This window comes from Poecilia mexicana, unplaced genomic scaffold (genome assembly GCF_051168715.1).
Source record: "Poecilia mexicana isolate PSO_F unplaced genomic scaffold, ASM5116871v1 scaffold_15, whole genome shotgun sequence".
NCBI classification, from domain to species: Eukaryota; Metazoa; Chordata; class Actinopteri; order Cyprinodontiformes; family Poeciliidae; genus Poecilia; species Poecilia mexicana.
Window position 1 is genome coordinate 5,353,581 of NW_028263384.1, and position 23,144 is coordinate 5,376,724.

Sequence of the window (23,144 nt, forward strand, 5' to 3'; positions counted from 1 at the left end):
TTCAGCAACAGGGCAGTTCGAAGTGCTTTACCTCATAAAAACATAACAGTGTCCAGTTATGAAACATCAGTAAACATTCAAAACCTAAACCATTAAACAAGTGCACATTAAATATGTTGATCAATGGGCCAGTTACTACTAATCAAATCATCTCTGAACAGGTGGGTTTTTAGCCTTGACTTAAAAGAACCCAAGGTTTTGGCTGTTTTGCACTTTTCTGGAATTATGTTCCACATTTGTGGAGCATAAAAACTGAGAGGTGCTTCTTTATGTTTGGTTCTGGTTCTGGCAGTGCTGAGTAGACCAAAACCAGAAGACCTGAGTGTTCTGGAAGGTTGATGTGACAACAACAGAGTTGCCATGAGTAGCAAGGTAATCTGACACCGACTAAATGAAACTGGAACACATCAGTACTCGGAAGAGTGATTACTGGATGTGAAACAAGCTGTTTAACTGTATAGCTGAGAGGGAAACCAATGAAAAGCAAGAGATCAGTTAAAGGAACAAAACCTCGGGAAATATTAAAGATGCAGCAAACAGGAGATTACAAACAAACAGAACCTGTGTCTTATGAAGGACTCAACAACTCCAAAACTCAAATATTGACTAAAACACAAAGTTAAACTCAAATTAAGAAATAAACAAAACAAACAAACAAACAAACAAACAAACAAAAAACTAGCCAGCAAACAGACACCAAACCTAACATCATGACAATTTTATTTTCTCTGGCTCTCATAGAGCAAAAGCATGTAGATTAGAGGAATTAATGATTCCAGTCTGGGAAAGCTGGCTGCACATAAGCCTTGACTAAAAACCTGTACTTTGTAGCATGAAGCAGCTATTACTGCATTTGTTCATTTGACACAAATAAAAAAACAAGTCAAAATAAATAAATCTCTAAGTGAGAGTGTATGATTTTTGTCCCATCCTTTGCCACAAATTTCTAAAAAAAAAAAAAAAAGATTACACAGTCAATAAATCAGATTATTAATGAAAAGTCCATTCATGCAGGAGGTATCACTAAGTTAAACATAAACAGCATTAATTACACCAAGATGGTTGTTTGAAAGCCTTTGTTTCTGTTAATTATGATCATTTAAGTTTATAATATTCTATCAGACCAATAAAAACTGCTTTTAAAAACAGAAATGTGGGTTTTGTTAAAAAAAATGGGGGTTTATAACTGATTAAAGGTTATTTTCAAAAGGTCATTTTAATCTGGAGAACGAGACTCATCGGGACTTCTAATTTATTACATACGAGTGTAGACTTATTCAATAAGTCTACAGTCGGATCTGGATTTCTGCAATAGAACATATTAATGTTTAATTCTTGTGCATCTGTATATATGTTCAAGCAACTAGTTAGAAATAACTAAGGTTGAATTTTAACTCTCTGGGAATGTTAGGAAGAAAGAAAAGTGGGACCGGAGGGGGCGAGGAAAGGAAACAAGGACGCCCCTCCGCTGGTTTGGACCGCAGCCTGCTCCATTCCTTCCAATCCGTTCACCTCCATTCACAGTAAATAGAAGCATGGAGGCTTGACTCTCGGGATCTAACGTCGAACAGCGGGGGGTAAAGACGCTGCCGCATGCGCTGTGCGTGAAACTACACCGCCAGGAGAAAACAGGAGCGCAATAAGCGCATTGTCATTTATAATTTAGTCATTTTAGGAAAAAGGAGGAGTGTATTTGGGGAGCGGAGCGGAGCATGAAGCGGATGGCCGTGGTGGCCAGGCACAATGGCCTCGTCTCTCCTTTGGGGAACAACAACTCCGGGGCTTCGAGCATCGTCTCCCCACCCCAAGCGAAAGCCACGAATGTCTCCGCCTGTATTGACACTCCAGCCGGGGGTGGGATGGACGGCCTGCTGGATTTCTCCAAAGGCCCCACCGTGAAAACCGAGCTGGTGTGCAAATGGACTGAGCGAACTTCTTCGAAGCCGAGGCTCGGGCGGACGGCGACGTCCGTCTGCGAGCAAACTTTCAGCTCCATGCCCGAGCTCGTGGACCACGTCACCAGCGAGCACGTCGCGGCGGGGCTCGAGAGCCTCAGTCATGTCTGCATGTGGGACGAGTGTCTGCGCGGCGGGAAGGCGTTCAAAGCCAAATACAAACTCATCAACCACATCCGCGTGCACACCGGGGAGAAGCCCTTCTCGTGCGCGTTTCCCAACTGCGGCAAGATGTTCGCACGCTCCGAGAACCTCAAGATCCACACGCGCACGCACACGGGTAAGCTCTGCTGCTTCTGGGTCTGTTCACGGGGTGACACTGCTGGCTGGCCGGCCGGCTGCGACGGGGCGGGGGGAGTTAAATCCGTGTCATCCGTACAGACAGCGGCTTCCTGACACACACAGACACAATGTGAGGTTAATAAAGATAGCTCTCAGTCTGCAGGGATCTCCCCCCACCCCTCCATGTCTCTAAAGGCTGAGTCCCTTTTGTGGACACCCTTCCCTCCACCGCCTCCTCGGTTCCTACTGGAGCCCCGGGTTTGAGGAGTCATGCAGGGTGAGGGATTAACACCCAGCAGGCTGCTGAGGAGGAGGTCAGATGGGGTTAAAGTGAAATCTGACTTTTAGTCTAGATGGATTTTTACTCTAAAGCTCTTTTTAGTTCTTTCTGCCTCTTTGAATTATCTGCAGTAGCTGTGTGTACGTGGTGAATGGTCAGTCAGTGAAACACACTGGTTTAGTTGGACCATCAAGCCTAGAAACTATCCTCTGCAGAGACTTCTCTTTCTGAACCAGTGAGTTTATTACTGAGCCATAACTGTTTTTAAGAGGGAACATTATTATGACACAGAGGTGACATCATTATAATCTCTGCATGGATATAGTTGTGTTTTCCTGCCCCGGTGTGTGTGTGTGTGTGTGTGTGTGTGTGTGTGTGTGTGTGTGTGTGTGTGTGTGTGTGTGTGTGTGTGTGTGCGTGCGTGCGTGTGTGTGTGTGTGACCCAAAACACTATTTTAGGTTTGAAATAATTAACATAAAAATATGTAACAATTATTTTCAAATTAAGTGAGCATTAACATCATATGCAACCCGGATATTTAAAATCCCAGTGTTCAGTCAGGCTGCAGAACCAGGTGATGAATGGAGTCTGGATGTTTACCCTGAAGCAGTTCCACTGGGTTATTTTTGTTAAATTCATCGTTAAAGCAGATAAACTGAGATGGAACTTTCTGCAGACCTGCACTGAGAGACCTTTTGAATGTAAATACTCTTTGTCATCATCAGTTGGTAACGTTGCTTTGCAGCATGATGGTTCTGGGTTCAAAACCCATCCTTGGGTCTTTCTGCATGGAGTCGACTTGTGGGGGGCGACAGTGTTTTTTCATGAGGTCATAGAACTCAAGTAATAACAGGTCAATATTTCATGTTTAGTATGAAATATTAAATAGCTCTACAGTCCAGAGCTGTAGGTTTTAGAGTCGTGATCTAGCGGATCCACTGGGATCCTGTTTCAATACGACTGAAGCTAAAAGAGCAACACCTTCACTTTGATTCATTGTTGCTGTGTTTCCTTTACAGATGTGCACAAATCTTTGTCTAAATTCCGCAAAGGTAAAAAAAAAATTATAATAAAATAACAAAAAACTATTTTTCAATTCTAGTCTTTCCATTAAATAAGAAATTAAATTAAAATCACATGTGAATAAGCTTGTTCACGTGACAAATCATTAAAAGGCACACCGCAGTATCATCCTCAAACTACTTCCCGTCTTCTTCTTCGTGGTTTGTGCCAGTGGCAACATCCGGTTGTTGATCATGTGACTTGTGTGATGTGAAGAAATTGTTTCCATTGAAGTTTTGTATAATAAACCAATTTCAGTATGGCCAAAAAACCCACCTCATTTTAGAGCCGAAGCTTTTTAACAAAAAACAAGTCTTTTTTTTTATTTTTCAAAATTTCGAGTAAATGAATTTATTTTGGAAATCACTAATTGCACAATCATATAAACAATGAAAACAGAGCTAGTGACCATGTATTTGCGCAATTTGACATATCATGTGAACAAGCTTATTCACATGTGATTTTCATTGTGTTTAATGGAAACACCACAATTGCAAAATTATGTTTTTTCAACAACGTTTTGCGCCCATTTCTAAGGGAAATACAGCTACTGCCAGTCAATGCTACACTGCAGACCTTTCAGTGTCTTGTTTTCCAAAAATGATCTCCGGATGTTTATTGTGTCCCAGTAATATCATGAGTCAGAAATATAAATCCAAATACATACTTGCATCTGAGATCTCAGTGAGTGTAACATTTGTTTTGCAGGCGAGAAGCCATTCCAGTGTGAGTTTTGTGAGAGGCGCTTCGCTAACAGCAGCGACAGGAAGAAGCACTCGCAGGTCCACACTGCTTCAAAGCCCTACGACTGCAAGGCTCTGGGCTGCACCAAGTCTTACACCCACCCCAGCTCCCTGCGCAAGCACATGAAGATCCACGTCAAGTCGTCGCCTACCTCTGACCACCAGGACTTGTACAGCTTTGGCCATCACCACCTCCAGCAACCTGTCCTCGAACCCCTCGACCTGAAAATGAACCACTTCACTTCGTCGCTTGCCAACAGGAGTTCTCATTTCCCACTGTTGACCACTCACCAGTTAGATCTCAGCCCTAGCAACGATGTAAGCGGTAAGGTGTTGCTGCGGAGTTCGTCTCCGGTGGCCATGCCTCTGGATCTCTCTCTGTCGGGCCTCAAGAGCCAGCTGAGCCAGAAGCAACAGAGCTCCAGAACCCCCCGCCGGAGCCAGCGCTCGGTGAACCCGGCCTTAACTCAGCTGTCAAACATTAAGGAGTGGTATGTTTGCACGAGGACTACAGCGCCACACTTTCCACTGCTTCACCCAGACCACATCAAGACAGAACGCAGCGACGAGGACGACTACGTCACGTAGGGTGCGGGCGATGGTTGCTTCAGTCAGAACAAGCAGCTGTTTGCTCCTTAATCAGTGGCTCCTGGCCAAGACTTTCATCAAACATCAAGACAGTTATTGTTTCACTAAACAACCCATCTCTGAGATATGTGGACGAAAATGTGGTGTCCAAAACAATGGCAGAAAGGTCACCATGAGATTCTGAAACAAAGTTTTACAGCTAATACGGTGGTTTTGTTAAATCAAGAGTACCCAAGGATGTTGCTTCCTAGAACTATTTGAACAGGGTGTCTGAACTTTAGAACCAGTCTAAGGGCTGTGATGTGTGAAGCAGTTTCAAGGGCTAAAGCGACAGCGATGAAACAACCCAACAGGCAGCTTGGCATGTTCAAACAGCCGACTTATGAAGTGCAGGGCTGTCAGAGCTGTCGAGGGTTTAGTATTCTTCAAACAAGCTGGTAGAGGTTTGGTTTGTTTGCTAAAATAGTTGGAACCAGATGGTCCTGCTGCCAGCTGGGATTTCTTCGACATGTTAGAAGAATCGACGAGCACTTTGTTTGAAGCAAACTGAGGCCTTTAGTAACAAAGAATGAGTGGAAACCTGGTCAGAGTGTTACTGTGATCACTACAACACCGTGGCAAGTGGTTTGGCTGCAGTTTGCCTAAGAATTCAATGCATTCAGTACGAGTTCCCTTTCCTGTAGTAGAAAAACGCAACATCGCCATGAGCTTGTCAGAAAAGTAAATACATCGTTGGGGTGGCAAAAACCAACAAGCCAATCATAAACACCCTGATTCAATCAGCCTCCCCGGCCGCTCTGCTGGATCAGCTCATTGTGAATTCATTAGGATCATTTTTTAAGGTGTGAGACTTGGAAAATACATCAGCACATCATCTTTTAACAGAATTAAAAACTTTCTTCAGCTCATGGCTTGAACAACTTGATAAGTTACAGCAAATCAGGCAGATTGAAAGAGCCGACATCCAAGGTAATGCTGCATAAGAACACAGATGTTGTTCTGTGCTAAATGTATTGTCTGTTAAAGCTGCAGTATGTAACTTTTGTTGAAACGGGCACTATGACATGACAGTATGTTCTGAGACACATAATCTATGAAAAACTTAAGTTCTTCTGCCCTCTCTGTGCTATCTAGATACAACCACTCAGTCAGGAGGCAGGTCTTAGTGCTGTCAAACATCCTCTTTGTGTTGCTGCTCTCTGCACTTTGCTCAGCTGCAGCTTCTTCCTGAAAGCAGATCTTGCTGTGAATGCTAAGGTTAGTTAGCATGGCCACAGATGATGGCAGATAAATGGTTTTTCTGTAACAGTGAGTTGTTTCTCTGGCACTAGCACATTGAGCAGCAAGTACATGAGGTTGATTGACAGCAGTTAGAGCCTCCTCCTGGCTCTGATTGGTTGCTTTTGGTCAGAGGGATGCATTTCTTCAGACAACATTAATAGCTCAGGGAAGGAGGTGGAAGATATTGACCTTTTGGCAGATTATCTGTCTCATATTATGCTGTAATGGCATAGTGACAGTTTTAACAAATACGTAAACAAATATTTCTTTTCCTAAAAGTTGCAAACTGTTAGTGAACAACACCAAGTTATTCACGAACATGGTGTTGTATCCCACTGATTCTTCCACATGTTCAGTTTGAGTTGTTTTAAATAACTAACTTAAGCTAACCAGCTGTTAGCCTTTCACCATTCACAAGATGTATTTCCAGCAAGCTCATGGTCAAATGACATCTTTGTAAAAAATAAAAATAAATATTTTTGACAGTACCTATACAAAACTTCACTTCAAAAAATCCAATCTTCAGGTCCTATCAGTGGCTCAGCGACCTGTGTCTGGTTACATTCCAGTTTACAGCTCAGGATTTCCAAAATGGCCACCAATCTAACACACAGGTGACTGCGTTAGATGAATTAGAGAGGGTAATGAACTGGTGGAGAGATATTAATTTTGTATATGTGGAAGTGTGATCATTCTTAATTGTGAGTGGCAAGGGGCCTATTTACTTTTTGTTGCTCCAACTTAACTTCTAGCGAAATGAGTGCACTTACTTCTCCTGGAGGACGTTCACTTAGTTTTACTTGGTAGCAAAACGAAACAACAACAAAAAAAATCAGATTATGAAATAAAATCGAGGAATCCCTCAATGTTGTAGAAAAAATGTAGAATCATCATTTATTTGCTGTTCAACAAAAATACCAGTGCAGACCTAACTCTGAAAATGAGTCTGCATATCAACCTGATGAGCCATCATGTTCCTGGTTGATTCACAAAAAAACATGTCCGCAAAAATCAAAACTGAAATAGCGAAATATAGCAGTTGGAATTAATAATAATAGCTGAAATAATTCCTAATACGCTCAGTCTAACATTTGGACTCAGAACAAACCAGATATGAAAGTTATAAAGGTTGAAAATTAAAGCATCTGGAAAGAAAACTCAAAGTAATATGCCTTGGAAATAAAACCAGGTACAACAGAAGAAATACAAGGACAAACGATGACAAACAAAAGTCGGTGTTGGGGAAGTAAACAGTGGTAAATTGACTGAAGTAAGTGGGATTCATATATAAAAACAGTTTAATTTTGGATCTCACCTTGAATCTGTGATCTATACACACGTGTCTTCTACATCTCAGCATCATCTAATGGTGTTGATGCAGAGTTGAGGGGGTCAAAGTTGATCCATTACTGATCTTGGGAGTTGGAGCTGTAATGACCTTGGGATAAAAGCATAACTTCCTTAGCAAATTGTTTCTTCACAAACCTTCTCTGTCATAAATCGCCAATCAAGCAACAACAGCATTGCAGTGAAATATTTTTAATATGTGGGAGTTGAAGATGAAAGGGATTAACTGTTGAGTTCTGAATCTGCACTGAACAACAACAAAAAACAAAAGCTAGAACATTTGTTTGGTATCTTGTCCTAATGAAACAATAACTGCCTTAAGAAAAGAAGTATCTTTCCAGTTACTGGTGATAGGGGTGTTCCTAAAGGAACAGGACAGATTCCAGTAAATGCACTAACGCAATAAATGCACAGGAGGATCTCAGCATTTTGGACCCTTTATCGAAAGGGTCCAAAACGCTGAGATCAACGTTTGACCCTACCAATCAAACGTAGAAGAGGTTTGGAGGTAATGAATTCAGTTTTCAGATGATAATCCATCTGCCCAGGAAGGCAGATCAACTCATTGTTCTTAATCCAATTTTATTCATTTAGTGGATTCAATTCCTCCTAAAAGTTAAGCTGTTAGAGGTGGAACAATGTTCTCAATATTGAGGGATTCCATAATTTCTGTAGAAAAATATGCCATTAATAATAGCGGTATAATTTCATGTTCTGAATTCTGTTTCACGAAGCCAAGAGTTGAGCTATCCAACCTCTGGCTTTAGGTCAAATCGGTAGTTTTGGATCAAGAACCCTCTAGGAATAGTAACTTCATGTTGCTCCAAAGAATAAAATGTTTCAAACGGTCAGCTTGGCGTCCAGAACCAACTGGATGTGTTGATGTGACAGACTAGCACTTCCATGTATTTCCCAGACTGAACTGGAATCACGGCTCGAACCTACCAGAGTTTCTCTCTCAGTTTTCAGATGCTTTCTTGTTTTATCTGTGATGTTCCGGCTCAGTCAGATGTTCATGGGACTGGCTGTTCTTTCCCCAGTAAATGTGTTGCTAAAGTTAAGGAAGTGGCTGAAACGAATGATGGGTAAATTCCAGTGAAGTGAACCTGCCATATAGAACAAGCCTTCAGATCATCAGACCACTCTCAACTCCAGTTATTGTGTGACAAAAATGAGAAAAATAGAATAAAGACAAACGATTGGACTTTAAAAAATTGAATCCTGTTGCTGACGAATGTTTTTTTTATAAACATTTATTGTCTTTTTTTTCCTGTTAATGTCTTCTGTTGTCTTAAATGTCTCCTGGATTCAGCCTTTGTATGCATTTTTTAATGGTAGACTGGAGAGGTTTGTTCTGTATTTAGATGGATAACTTCCGGAGTGACGTGATCAGCCCTGGGCCTGATGAGGTTGCAGATGTTCTGCAGCTCTTCTTGAAAATGGAGAAAGGTAACGAACATGAGTGAAACAAAGACAGTCTCTGGTGACATTTTTCTTTGTCCTTTATTATCATTCTCAGCACATTCACTTTGAAATAAATTCAAGCAGAAAACACTGAAGTTCCGAGTTTATTTCAAGGGAATAACATTGTTAACATCTTGATGCATTGAAAGGTCTGTCTGGGATTCTGAAGCAAGGTTCCGTGTAGAAATTATGAGCATTCAGTATCTTCCCTGCTGTGGATGGGTCTTATTAGTTTGAATATTTTGCAGCTAATGGCCAAGACAAAAGAAATGTACCGTCCTCATATCTTGAAAATGCCCATTCACTATTATCTGACTTTAAATCACTGGTGTTTTTGCAGTACATATGTTTATTCAGATAGAAGTCTACATTTACAAGCTGGAACTTGGTCTATAACAAGTGGAAACAAAGATTGTAGACTGAAGCAAAGGAAAACTGTCCACTAGAGATGAAAAACGAGGTCATTTCAAAATCAATGAAGTCTACACTTGTATGTGGCCAGCAACTCCGTCTGGCTGTTTAGTTCTGCTCTATTTTCTTTGAGTGTATCTATTGCTTCACCAACAGATACACTGATCCTCAAAAGTGTTCACACCCTGTTAAAAAATTACGTTTTTTACCTAAAAAAATGATACCATGATAATTCACTTAAACTTTTTCCATGTTACGTTTATTTAGTTTATTGAACACAGTCTCCTGACTTTCCTCCGTCGGCTGAGCGGGTACAGCCGATGGAGGGACGGGTTTGAACACTTCGAAGCTCAGTCCAGGAGGGGGCAGTGATGTAGGGTCTGAGAAAGCTCAGAGAAGAAGAGAAACTTGGGCAACATGGCGGTGTACAGACAGGCAGTGTTCCTGGACAGGCTGCTGTTTGCCGTGAAGGTGAGTTTTCCACTAAGTGACTGTGACAGGGTCAGGGTGGAGGCTCAGTCCGACCGGAAGTAAGCACCTAGAGAACCGCAACCGGCTGCTCCGCCACAAAGATTTAACGCTTTAATCTCCAGTAGTTGATGGCAGCGGCTGTTGTGCCCGTTACACTGTTGAGCATAACATTATGACTACTGGCACCAGCTTTAACCTGGACATTTCAGTGTTGAAGCTAGTTTTACAGAGCAACCCTGCCTGTAATAAAGCTTAGATTAAAAAAAAAAAAAAAGTGTTTATAAATCAGGGGGGAAAAAAGCAGAAAACCTGAACTGAAATTTGAAGACATCTTCATTTGATTCAGTGTGAACTGCGTTTTTTTTTCTGTTGAGATAATCAAGTTTTATTAATATGCAGAAAAGCGAGTTTCAGTAGAGGATGCAGCTCATCTGGTCCACAACTGGCTGAAACGGGAGAATAGTATTAAACATACACAGGTCTGGTGGGAAAGAAAGTTGAACACAGCATTTATTTTAAAATGATTTTCTGAAATGTACCAAGTTTTGTCTTGGAAAGTTAGCAATAGCTAACTTTCCAAGCTATGACATGTGCATGTCATTGCACATGTGCATGTGCAATGACATGCACATGTGATGTGCATGTCATTGCACATCACACGCATGATGTGTTTGAAAATATTTTTAATGCACTTTAAGTGTGCAATGACATGCTGTCATTTCCCGGTTCAGTTCTAAGAATATGTGAAATAAAACATACGCCAGTTATGGAGATAGAATCTCCATAACTGGCGTATGTTATGCCAGTTATGGAGGCACCCTCTAGTTATGGGTGCCTCCATAACTAGAGGCACCCAAAAACATGTTGGGTGCCTTGAAGGCCTTGTGCTTTTTGTCTCTTTCTCTTTAAAAACTCTCTCTCTTTCTGAAGCTCCACTTTCAGGAAGCCATCAGTACATTCCTCCTCTATTAATCCTTTAAAAACATTTTTACCTGCTTTGCACTGAGAAGTAGCTTGTATAATGAGCCCACCAGGTGTTTGCTAATTGCTGCATGCTAGTCTGAAGGAGCTGAACAGGAAGGGCTGTTCTGTGAAGCGGAAGGGTTTCATCATCTGGGAACTCACTCTAACTAGAACCCTCGTGGTGTGTGTGTCTGTGTGTGTGTGTGTGTGTGTGTGTGTGTGTGTGTGTGTGTGTGTGTGTGTGTTGCAGTCTGCTCCATGCCAGGCCCGGTGCTGTGCAGGAACACACAGGCCTCAGTACTCCACCACCACCAGTCCCAATGAGAAGGTGAGCTGGGATTCTTCCTCTGCTCTGTTCCACTCTGACAGGACATGGGGGAACTCTTCAGTGTTTTCGGTTTTTATTCTCAATACGAAAACATGGATTATGATGTTCAAAAGTGGAGCAGCGCTTTCTTAGCCCAAAGTTTGCATACCCCACGATGGAAGCCCAGTGGAATTTGCTTTTTGTTGTGTAGTTCTGATATTCATTCAGGCATTGGTTACTTTTACTTAGAGCTGCTGATAATAGAGCTGTGAACTCCCTGTTACCACCTGAGACAGGAAGCTGAGGTGCAGCGAAGGGTTAAAAATGCAGATGTTGTGTTCAAGTGACCCCAGATTAGCTGTGTTCATTTACTGACCTGCTGCTTTTCTTCTCCAGACCTTTGAGAAGATCCTCATCGCCAACAGAGGAGAAATAGCCTGCAGGGTGAGAGAGATAATAGACTTTAATGTTTAGTCTGCATTCTCTGTCATGCTTGGTTACATTTTACTGACACGGGCATCCCATAATATGCTTTACAACATCCAGGTAAATCACAGAAAGTGTAGATATGGAGAAATTAACATTATGCTCTTGAATTAGGCTAAGACGAGCACAAGACGAAGAAGATTGTATTCTGTTGATGGCGTCTTAGTGTTAAAACAAATGTTTAATCTTTATTATCAGACCTTTCTGATGTGGATTATGAGAGCAATTTTCAAATGTATGCTGGGTAAACAATATTTGGAAGATAAATTAGTGAAACTATTAAATACCCCTGGTGTGTGTAGATTTCCTATTTGCTGGTTTGGACATCTCTTGTTTTTCTCCAGGTGATGAAAACGTGTAAGAAGATGGGCATCCAGACTGTAGCTGTTCACAGTGATGTAGACTCCAGTGCTGTGAGTCATCTTCTCTCTTTTTCTGTCATCAGCATCAGTGGCTCTCTATTTTCATTCAAACTCTGGAAGTCAAAGATCTGCCCTGACAGATGATGACATGGTTTTTGTGATTTGTTCATGTGTGCCTCCAGGTTCATGTAAAGATGGCTGACGAATCTGTGTGTGTTGGCCCTGCTCCTACTGGGAAGAGCTACCTGAACATGGAGGCCATCATGGAGGCCATCAGGCAAACTGGAGCACAAGCAGTGAGCTTTCATGTCCTCAGCTTTTCCTGAGCTTATGGGTGTTCCCCATGAGTCACAGCTTGAGTCTAAACTGAGCTCAGGCTCAATGATCAGACTGAATCTGAGTGTTGAACGGTGTTTTCTTTCTTTTTTAAGGTTCATCCTGGGTATGGATTTCTCTCTGAGAACAAGGAATTTGCAAAGCGCCTGGTGAGTTCCAGGCACATAGATTCATCTTGTGGTGCCTTTGGAAGAACTTTCAGTTTTTTTTCTCTGAAAATTCTCAGATTCAATTTGTTCTTATTTAGATGCACAAAGAGGCTGTGGTTAAAGTGGCCGTATCATGTAAAATCAACTTTGTTGAGCTTTTTGTCATGTTATTATGACAATCCCTCATCAAAAACATGGTTGGAGTGTTACTGTGATTCTTTCATGCATGTTTGAGAAATTCTTTAATCTCCATGGCAACCACTGAGCTGTGCCTGATTGGACTTTGCCCCGACTCCAAGCTTCCCAGCTTTCTCCTCAGAGAGCAGCTCTTTCCTGCTCAGCTTCTTCAGACTAGCCAGCACCAATTGGCAAACATGAGGTGGAACTGTGCATCAACTGAGCTCATTATACAAGCTACTTCTGAGTGCAATGCTGGTAAAAACGTTTTTAAAGGTTTATAGAGGAGCCATGTTGTGATGAGCCATGTTGTGATGACTTCCTGAAGGCAGAGTTTCAGAAAGAGCAGGAGCTTCTTAAAGAGGAAGAGTCCCAATTTCAAGGTGTTAAATCGGGACGTAAAATTTATTTGAAGTCATATTTGATATATGTAGCCTTTTGATAACAATTGAAGGTAATATACTTACTTGATTGTGCTATGAAATGGCCATGTGTTCCTGGAAAACATATACCATTCCTTTCAAGAAAAAGGACAACAGAAGTTACTTCTGCGCATTGTTGCATTTTTAACATTTATTTGCATCGTGTTTTCTGCAAAAGAGAAAAAAGAAACCATTTTTTAAAAAAAAGCATGTGCTAAGATTCAGACTAGATTGGTTATGTACAGCCAAGAGTTAGTGGACTTCCCTTAAATGGAAAATAAACTGGAGGCTGTTGCTGAATGAAGATGATGATGTTCAGAATGGATGAGTGCATGGAGACCCAAAGTGAGAAGAACTGGGATCTGGGATCGGGTTCGTTTAGAAGCCAAATCACACACACTCAGACTATACAATCTGTGTCTCCATTGTCCATTTTCTAAAATATTAAACACACAAGACCTCTCAAACATATTTCTACCTGGCTTCCCTGCTGAAACATAGGGTGTGCCACTCAAAACGGTGAGATAATCGAAAGATGTCATACTGCTCTGTGTTCAGCCGTTCCACTCGGTAGAACCCAGCCATTAGGAGTTCCTCAAGGACGAGTCCTCAGTCCTCTGCTCATTGCTCTGCAGACACAGGACTGAACTCAGTAGGTTTGCTGATGACACAAGAAGGGATGATGTTTCAGAATTCATTGGATGATTTAGGTGATACTATTTTTTTTACTTTGTGCTCTCAGTAGTTTTCTATTGTGAACATTTGTTGCTTTTCTTCTTTTGTTGCTAGGCTGCAGAAGGTGTAACATTCATCGGCCCAGACACTCATGCGATACAAGCAATGGGGGATAAAATTGAGAGCAAGCTGATTGCTAAGGCTGCCAAGGTCAACACTATCCCAGGATTTGATGGAGTTGTCAAGGTAGGAGGTCACAGATGGTGAAAAAGAACCCAACTTAATACGGAGGTCACCCACTGTGACACGAGACCCGAAGTATTAAAATAATATCCATCCTTTATGTATTATTTTAGATCAGGGGTCCCCAAACTACGGCCCGCGGGCCGGATCCGGGCCGCCACGTCATTTGGTCCGGCCCCCTGAACAATGCCGGATCCGGCCCGCCTCCTCATACCAGAGAGCATTCAGTGTTTTTTTTCATATATTGTATTTTCCGGTTTATATGTGGATTTTTCTTCAACCACCAGGGGGCTTGAACAGATGTGAAACTAACTTTCCCTCAATACAATGGAATATATACTAGTCAGTCCCAGTCACCGTTTCACTCACGGTTTTTTCCATTTGCATTCTGGGTAAAAATCTATCTAAAAGCGCGAATGTGTCGTCGCGCTCTTGAATGTGTCGACCTGCTCTGCCTGCTGCTGTTGGCAGATGTTAAAGACTTTTTCTCTTGGCAAATCTGGGTTGATGGATCAGAACCCTCAGGTCAAGCTGGAACGGGTCAGAACTCTACCTGTAGCTGAACCTTGATCTTGGTTTCTCATTGCTAACCAAAGCCCACCTCTCTCTGCTTCACAGACTGCAGAGGAAGCTGTGAAGATCGCTCAGGAAATCGGTGAGTCGTCCCTGTTCTCACTGACAGATTCATCATGATTTGACTCCTTAAACCAGTGGTGTCCAATTTTTTTGCCCCAGGAGGCCAAAACCGGCAAATTTTGACTACTGGCAAAATTAATTCAATAAAAATTGCTAAATTGAGCTTGTGATGGTTTTTTGTTTGCTTGTTTTTTGTTTTGTTTTATCTGCAGGGCTTTTCTAAAAAGTCATGCAGATAATGATAATGATATGTATCTATAATGCATATAATTAAAGATCCAAAACATAAAAAGGGCTTTCAACAGTAACCTTATTAAATGAAAAAGAGACAATTTCCAAATTTTTTGGATTATCAATTGCTGTCTATTTTGTTGGAGAAATTGTTAAGCATGCTTGACTTCTGGTCTGGTTCTAACCAAAATCCTTTCAAAGGCCACAAATGGCCGTCTTGCCACACTTTGGACACCCCTGCTTCAAACTGTCCTCTTCTCACATCTGGAGTTTGTGGAACAGGAGACAGGAATTAAGTCTGTAGAACAATCCAGAGTTGCAAATCCCATCTAGGAATGTTGGAGCTTCAGCCGAAACTCCAGGCTGATCAAAAATCATCTTAGATATTTTAATCTCTTCAGACATTCCTAGGAAAAAGTGCAGGTATAAAGCTCAGGATTGTGGACAGTCCTGTGAAATGGCTAACTACCTTTGTTAAAATGTGACTTTAACACATGAAAGACAAGATCCGTTTACAAAGGATTGTAAATTAACTCACTCACTTTAGTTCATTTAGTTCTAATTAACTCCACCAGACAGAGGTACATATCAGTTCTGACTGATATAGACTCGTTCCTCAGCATGTGTTTACTTGGTTTCTATGTGTTATGGTCCTCAGAGTGAGACTGTGTGCTCTTTCATTCAGGCAGTGGCACAGACACCACTCTAGAGCCTGGAATTGCGATTTACTAGTTCATAACATTTCATATCCTGCAGCTGTGAGTAAAGAGAGTGGAATGGTTGACGTTGCTCCAGGTTCTGCCGTGTTTTGTTCCCAGGCTACCCTGTGATGATCAAGGCGTCGGCTGGAGGAGGAGGGAAGGGAATGAGGATAGCCTGGAACGATGAGGAGACGCGGTACGGTTCTATGAACGCCTCGCACGATGGCAGCAAACACGCTGTGCTTTAATACAAGTCAGCTTTAGCTATGAGCAGTTGGTAGAATTGCTTATGGATGTGCTGCATGTTATGCCTCACAGGGAAGGTTTCCGTTTCTCATCTCAGGAAGCAGCATCCAGCTTTGGGGATGACAGGCTGCTGATTGAGAAGTACATAGACAACCCTAGGCACATAGAGATCCAGGTAGGCAGCCATTACTCTCCCATAGTTCAGTCGGTGAAAATAAGAGTTGTCACCTCGACAGGTTTAATTTTTTCATTTTCTTCCGTTCATGTCGGTTATGCCTAGCTAGTATATAATCAGGTATATCCATGGTATGCACAGTTGTGGACTTTTTAGTTTTGCACCTACCTAAACTATCAGGACGTCTAACAGCTGGACGTCAGGGTGTGTGGACACATTTGTGGTCCAGAAATAAACACTTAAAATCCTTTTGTTTTCTATGTATAAATAATCAATCTGCAGCTAGTTGTATTTAGATATAAGTAATTGTTGTAAATGTTCTGCTTGTTGCCTAGAGCGTTGTGTCTTAGATAGAGATGCACCAATCCGATATTAATAACTGTCGGTCCCCAAATTGAAAATAATTCTAGATCAGGTGTCATGACAATGTGACTGATGCATAAGAGCAGATCTATTCAGTCTAATTCTATACTTGGTGCTACTTTTATGATGTTATATATATATATATATATATATATATATATATATATATATATATATATATATTGATTAGGCTACTGCTTGGAAAGGTCATGATGGGATAAACAAAATGTGTGTGTGTGTGAGTTGCAGGTGCTGGCTGATAAGCATGGTAATGCCCTGTGGCTGAATGAGAGGGAGTGCTCCATCCAGAGGAGGAACCAGAAGGTGGTGGAGGAGGCTCCCAGGTCAGTGGGCCTCTGTCATCGGGTCCAGCACTGCTGGTTCTGTTTCACACCAGGTTCTGGAGTTAAACAGGATTTAGGAACCACTGGATTTTTCTGTGTGGATTTTCAACTTTCTATCCCTTCAGCTCTTTTGCAGTCTATCATTTCCAGCCAGAAGGCCTGACATGTGTAGTGTGTTTTTGGCTTTTGACTGTATTTGTGTAACCTGAACATGGCAACACTCACAGTTGGATGGGAGGCAGAAATATGGCTGAAATATAGATATTTTCAATACATGTATGTAACTATTATCCTTACATTAGATTCCAAATAGAATTTGGAGACATAATTCTGGAAAAAATTAAGAGACCACTTAAAATTATCAGTTTCTCTGATTTTACTTCTTATAGGTTTATGTTTGAGTAAAATGGAACATTGTTCTTTTATTCTATGAACTACTGACATGTCTCTGAAATTCCAAGCAAAAATTTTCTATTTATTTGCAGAAAATGAGAAATGAAGAAGATGCAGTGCTTTGAGACCTCAAAAAATGCAAAGAAAACAAGTTCATATTTTATTTAGAAACAACAATACTGATGTTTTAACTCAGGAAGCATTCAGAAATCAATATTTGGTGGAATAACCAGGAGGTTTTCAGTGGGGTTCAGTGCAGTGGGCTCTTCATTTTTTCCAGAGCTGAATTTTAACGGAACAATTTTAAAACAAAAAGCAAAAACAGCCAGACTGAGGTTTGCAACAGCAGAACCACGATGTGCTTCTGGACCTCCAGAGCTCCTCAGAAGACATCCTAAATATATATAAAATCTGAATGATTGAACTGAACCTAAGCTGCGGGTCCTTCTCCCCACTCCAGTACCTTCCTGGACCCAGACACGCGGCGGGCCATGGGGGAGCAGGCAGTGCAGCTGGCCAAGGCTGTGAAGTATTCCTCTGCTGGTACCGTGGAGTTCCTGGTGGACTCCCAGAAAAACTTCTACTTCCTGGAGATGAACACACGACTCCAGGTAAGTCCACTCCGGTCCAGCGGGAGGAGCTCCCCACTCTATTTGCTCATGTAATGCTTCTGGTTTGAGCTCCAGAGACATAAAAACAAAGAGAATCAATGAATGTTGAGAGGAAAAACTGTAGTAGTTTAACCTGTGGTTCAGTAATTCTGCGACAATATTAAAGTGAATGTTTACAATCTGTTGTCCTAATATTTCCTCTGTTTGACCTTTAACCTCAGGTGGAGCATCCGATTACTGAGTGCATCACGGGTCTGGACCTGGTGGAGCAGATGATCCGGGTCGCCAAGGGTTATCGGCTGCAGCACCAGCAGAAGGACATCCCCATCAACGGCTGGGCCATAGAGAGCCGTGTTTACGCAGAGGTCAGTGACACTCTAGACCTCTGAGGTCATCACAGAACTGGCTGCTGTTTGGCTCATATAGCCACTAAAATATCGTTTGTTAATAAAAACAAAATCCAACCAAATCTCCAATAAAGACACTTTATACATAAGATCAGTGACACGCTCACATCCTGCTTGGTTTGAGAAGTCAGACATATTAATGTTGTTGCTGTATAGAACTGGTCATATTAAGTATATGAATCCACTCTATTAGTTTGCAGTTTGCTGGTTGAAGTCACTGGACTATTGCTGAGCTCTGCTGGGTGAGCAGGTGTTCATCTTACTGCCTGTTTTCCTGTAGGACCCGTATAAGTCCTTTGGTCTTCCCTCTATTGGACGGCTGTCTGAGTACCAGGAGCCTCTCGACCTCAGCAATGTAAGTTTCTGTTGTTGTCAGGGTGTCTTCCTGGTTACCTGGACAACCCTCTGACTCTGTGAATTCCTGGTTACTTGGGCGACCCTCTCTCTCTGACTTCTGTGACTTCCTGGTTACCTGGACGACCCTCTGTCTCTCTGATTTCCTGGTTACCTGGACGACCCTCTGTCTCTATGACTTCCTGTTTCCTCAGTGTGAGCGTTGAGTAACCGGCTATGTTCTCCACCAGGTCCGGGTGGACAGCGGTATTGAGGAAGGAAGTGACATCAGTATCTACTATGATCCTATGATCTCCAAGGTGACGGATATTGGAAACACACTCGTTGCCTCTGATTGATCTTCCGGAGCGAAGCAGTAACTGATCCGTTTTGTGTCCGCAGCTGGTCACCTATGGGTCGACCCGAGCTGAGGCTCTGTCCAGGATGGAGGACGCTCTGGACCACTACGTGATAAGAGGTAGATTCGGCTGTGGCAACATTAGCATCTGGGCCAGTCTGCTCTGTTAAACACCTCTGGTCTGGTGTGCTCAGGTGTAACCCACAACATCCCTCTGCTGAGGGAGATCATCACGCACCCTCGGTTCATCTCCGGTGACATCAGCACAAACTTCCTGCCTGAGGTCTACCCTGACGGGTTCAAAGGTCACCAGCTGGACGCAGAGAGCTGCAGGGAGCTGCTGGCCTCAGCGGCAGCTCTGTACATTACTGCTCAGCTCCGCTCACGTAACATCCTGGGTCCACTCAGGTAACCATGGCTACACATCTTACATGCTAGCTGCAGTCTGACCTGGGCTTCTGGGTGAACCTGAATCAGAACCAGAGGGAATCTGTGAGCTGGAAATGTGAAACTGGATCAACAAACTGGGTTTTTTTGAGCATCATTTTGTGCATAAGTAGTTTAGTGTTTTCTGCCCCTCTCAACATTTGATGACAGAAGTTTCCATTACAAATGTGTGCAAATCTTTTATATTCTGCTAATGTCAAATAAACACAATTCTGCAATTGTGGTGTTTAAATTAAATAAGAAAAAATAAAATAAAATGACACGCAAATAAGCTTGTTCATGCACTAAATTATCAAAAATCGTATCAGCGATGGATGTAGACGGTTACATGAGCTGTATTCATAATTCAGCTGTGGCATGTTGCAGGGTGTCATCGGCTCCTGTGGAGAGTGGCTACTGGGAGCTGTGTGTGGAGCTGGGGGGAGAGCGCCACCAGGTGGACATCACCAAGTCAGGTGACGTCTACACTGTAAGTACTGGATAGAGAAGGCAGCAGGTACATTGATGTGTGATGCTAGTTATTTTAGTTTAAGTAGTGGCTGTTCTGACTCGTTTTCTGACATTTGGTGCCCACAGAAGAAGAAACATCAAATGCACAATACTCAGGATTTCAAAAACTCTTTACATTTTAAATCTAGGGATGCACCTATCCACTTCTGATACGGACATCTGAGGTTTAGTAAAAAAAAAAACCCTGCATAAATCTAATCTAATCATAAGTTATAAATTCATTTGATAACTCTGCACCAGTACAGCACCTTAAATACACCAATAGCTTCCCAAGCTTAGTCAAACGTTTAAAAATAACACAACTTTGCTCAGTCAGGGCAATTAGGAGAATAACAGCCAATGTAAAATAAATAATAAAGAAACTGAAACTGATTTAAAGGATAGGTTGGCTACCTCAGCCATGTAAAAATTAAGCTGCAGCAAACCTTTCAAATGATTCAGAAAGTGCAATTAGGAGTTCTAAATATAATGTTAAATAAATCATAAAGCATGATGTCGCTCAGAGCACAAAGCATAGAATTAGGCTGAAAAGACGCTCCTTTTATGGATCAGGCACAATGTCACACTACCTGATCTAGATTTTTTTTCAATATCGGGACTGATACAGATATTAATATCGGATTGGTGCATCTTTGCTAAAGTACAACTCCGTTCCGTTTGCATGTTAATTCACATAAAACCAAGTGATTGGTACTGGTACATGTGGCCTCTGACATTACAGGTGGAGGCTGGTGGAGGGACAGTGGAGGTGTGTGGGCAGTGGAACCTGGCCTCCCCCCTGCTGCCAGTCTCTGTTAACGGTGCAGACAGGATGCTCCAGGTAACGCCTCCAGGTTGCTTTCACCGCACTGAAGCTGGTTGTATGTGACGCCGTTTCTCAGCTGACATTTGGTGTTTGTGTGTGTTGTAGTGTCTGTCCAGAGACGCTTCAGGAACCATAGTTCTGCAGTACATGGGCACATTGGTAAGACTGCATGCCAGCAGGAAGCTTTGTGATGTCACACATGATGCTTGACAGGAGATTGTGGAGGAATTACCCAGAATGAGCTGGAGAAACCAGGAAATGATGCGGCTTCACTACAGAATGGATGGATGGAAATTAGTGCTGTCAATCTTTTAAAGAGCCTAATTAGATTAGTCACATAATAGCACTGCAATTAATGATTAATCACCGTTCTTAACTCTGTAAAATTGAAATGTAAAAATGCGTGTTGTCCTAAAAATGCTAAAGAAAATTTTTTGTTTCAAACCAAACGCCTCAGTTTTCCAAGTTTTTATATTCTGGAATGTTTAAAAGTCTTTTGGTTGGAAATGACTCATTTTTTCGGTGGAAGGATAATTAATCATTACAGTAAGTAGACGTAGCGGCTTGGTTTCATCCAAATGAAATTTGCTTATCTTTCCACTCTCCATGGGAAAAAGGCTTTCAGGTCAAAACAGGGAATGCGATTAATCTGCATTACGTAATATTAATGCGATAAACTTTTTAGATTAATCGCATAATGTCACCAGCCCTAATGGAAATATTTGTAATGGTTTCTAAGTATAGCACATGTAAAAAGTTTGAGCCAGGCTTGTGTGCGACTTGATAACCATGTGTGTGTTTTCAGGTGTGTGTGTGTTTTGTGTTTTCAGTTTAAACTCAGGATTTTGTCCCAACGGGCAGCAGAGCTGGACTCCTACATGCCAGAGAAGGTGTCAGAGGACACCAGCAGCATCCTGCGCTCTCCCATGCCCGGAACAGTGGTGGCCGTGTCCGTCAAGCCTGGAGACACGGTAACAACTCTAATGTGTCAAACTGAAGGCCCGGGACCAAATCCAGCACGCCACAAGTATTTATACGGGCCTCTAAACTCCACAGGACGAAATAAGTAGAAACTTCAAGATAAATGTTATTTTATCTATCAAATCAAAGCTGTTTTTAATCTGTTTACTGCCAAGTTACATTAATGTGAAAACATGTTCAGTATTATTTAAATTTTTAGAAGTACTCATCTAATGTAGAGAATCGGGGTCGCGCCGATCCACTTTACAGATGAGGCTGCAGTCAGGCATTAACAGATGCTTCCTCTGTAGGTTGCAGAGGGTCAGGAGATCTGTGTGATTGAAGCCATGAAGATGCAGAACAGTTTAACAGCTGCTAGGCAAGCAAAGGTAACCGTAGCAACGCCCCGTGGTGTTCTGCTAAGCTTGTCTGTTTGTTTCAGGAATCCGAATTAAAGCAGGAGAGCCTTTGATCAGCCGCTCCTCTCTGCCCGCAGGTGAAGAGTGTCCACTGTAACGCTGGTGAGACGGTGGGGGAAGGAGACCTGCTGGTGGAGCTGGAATGAGACGCATGTGGCCTCATCAACACTTCCATGGTCCACCAGCAGGGGCCATGTTGGACACTAACCTGTATCAGCTGTTTATTTTTCTGTTGCTTTTGGTAGATTTTATTAAAGTCTCTTTACTTACATTCTGAGCAGATTTCCTTTTTTAATCACCAGTAGTATTGATTCTAAACATAATATATAGATTAAAGCATATGGTGATTAAAACATGTTTATTATAAATTAAATATGGATTCTAAGCATATTGCGACAAACTTATACATTGTGAACCTAAACACCTCCTGTTCTCATGATGAGCCTGGAATGGGAGGAGCTAAGTCTGGTAAGAACCAGGAACCTGCAGGGGTCAAAAAGCCACATGACCTCCAGAAACAGCAGAATTTGTAGAGGTGATGAGATAAAAATTTGACTCTTCCTGCTTTAATGATTTTTAGTTCCACACCGCAACCTTTAATTCAAATAATATAAATATTATTTATATAATGTTGGGGAATACAAACCCTTCAGATAAATTCACTCACCTTGAACTTTGTTCCCCCGTTTTAAATGTTCCAAACACAAGAAAGAGCCAGGATATAAACACACTTCACACTTTTCTAATGTACATTTGGAAAACATTTAGTAACATTTAGCGGTTCTTTTTATATCAAGTTGTGGATTAAATTAAGTTGTATTAGAAGAGTGAACTGAATTTATCTGATTTAAATTTGTACCAATTTGTCTTTAGGTGTCAGATTTGTTTATTATGAATTGGTGTTAAATTTTACATAAAGTGAACTGAATAAAACATTACTTTGGAAAGAAATTCTCTGTACTGCAAAAACACAATCAAAAACAACTATTTTGGTCAAGTTTCTAGTGAAAATATTTTAGAAGAGTCGAAATAAAACAAAAGTATATTTTCAACAAGATATAGAAGCTTGTTCTAAGTCAATCTCCATCCATTACACGCTTATCCCTAGTGGGGTAACCAGGGTTGGTGGTGTCTATCTCCAGTGAATGTATCGGGTGAGAGGCGGGGTCACCCTGGACAGGTTGCCAGTCCATCGCAGGG

At 41.8% G+C, this 23,144-nt stretch overlaps 2 protein-coding genes across 2 annotated transcripts; both read left to right on the plus strand.

The window, feature by feature from the left end:
• The first annotated feature begins 1,443 nt into the window (after positions 1-1,443).
• On the plus strand, positions 1,444-9,093 carry LOC106920224 (uncharacterized). The gene is made up of 2 exons (XM_014991099.2): positions 1,444-2,235; positions 4,289-9,093. The coding sequence occupies exons 1-2, from the start codon at positions 1,713-1,715 to the stop codon at positions 4,909-4,911; spliced, it is 1,146 nt and encodes a 381-aa protein (XP_014846585.1). The 5' UTR covers positions 1,444-1,712; the 3' UTR covers positions 4,912-9,093.
• Positions 9,094-9,776: 683 nt separating this feature from the next.
• On the plus strand, positions 9,777-22,215 carry pcca (propionyl-CoA carboxylase subunit alpha). The gene is made up of 23 exons (XM_014991096.2): positions 9,777-9,885; positions 11,099-11,176; positions 11,552-11,599; positions 11,986-12,054; positions 12,186-12,299; positions 12,435-12,488; positions 13,877-14,008; positions 14,624-14,660; positions 15,691-15,769; positions 15,892-15,994; positions 16,607-16,701; positions 17,555-17,705; positions 17,927-18,070; positions 18,393-18,467; positions 18,697-18,765; positions 18,848-18,923; positions 18,998-19,211; positions 19,617-19,719; positions 20,482-20,580; positions 20,671-20,724; positions 21,396-21,536; positions 21,837-21,914; positions 22,022-22,215. Exons 1-23 carry the CDS (start codon positions 9,832-9,834, stop codon positions 22,088-22,090), a joined length of 2,136 nt encoding a protein of 711 aa, XP_014846582.1. The 5' UTR covers positions 9,777-9,831; the 3' UTR covers positions 22,091-22,215.
• The last annotated feature ends 929 nt before the right edge of the window (positions 22,216-23,144 follow it).

Bases quoted from the DNA above. Each gene is read 5' to 3' on its own strand.
- LOC106920224 (XM_014991099.2), top strand. From the start codon at position 1,713: ATGAAGCGGATGGCCGTGGTGGCCAGGCACAATGGCCTCGTCTCTCCT. The intron at 2,236-4,288 runs GTAAGCTCTGCT...TTTGTTTTGCAG, and splicing joins CCACACGCGCACGCACACGG to GCGAGAAGCCATTCCAGTGT.
- pcca (XM_014991096.2), top strand. From the start codon at position 9,832: ATGGCGGTGTACAGACAGGCAGTGTTCCTGGACAGGCTGCTGTTTGCC. The intron at 14,661-15,690 runs GTGAGTCGTCCC...TTTTGTTCCCAG, and splicing joins GAAGATCGCTCAGGAAATCG to GCTACCCTGTGATGATCAAG. The intron at 19,212-19,616 runs GTAACCATGGCT...GGCATGTTGCAG, and splicing joins AACATCCTGGGTCCACTCAG to GGTGTCATCGGCTCCTGTGG.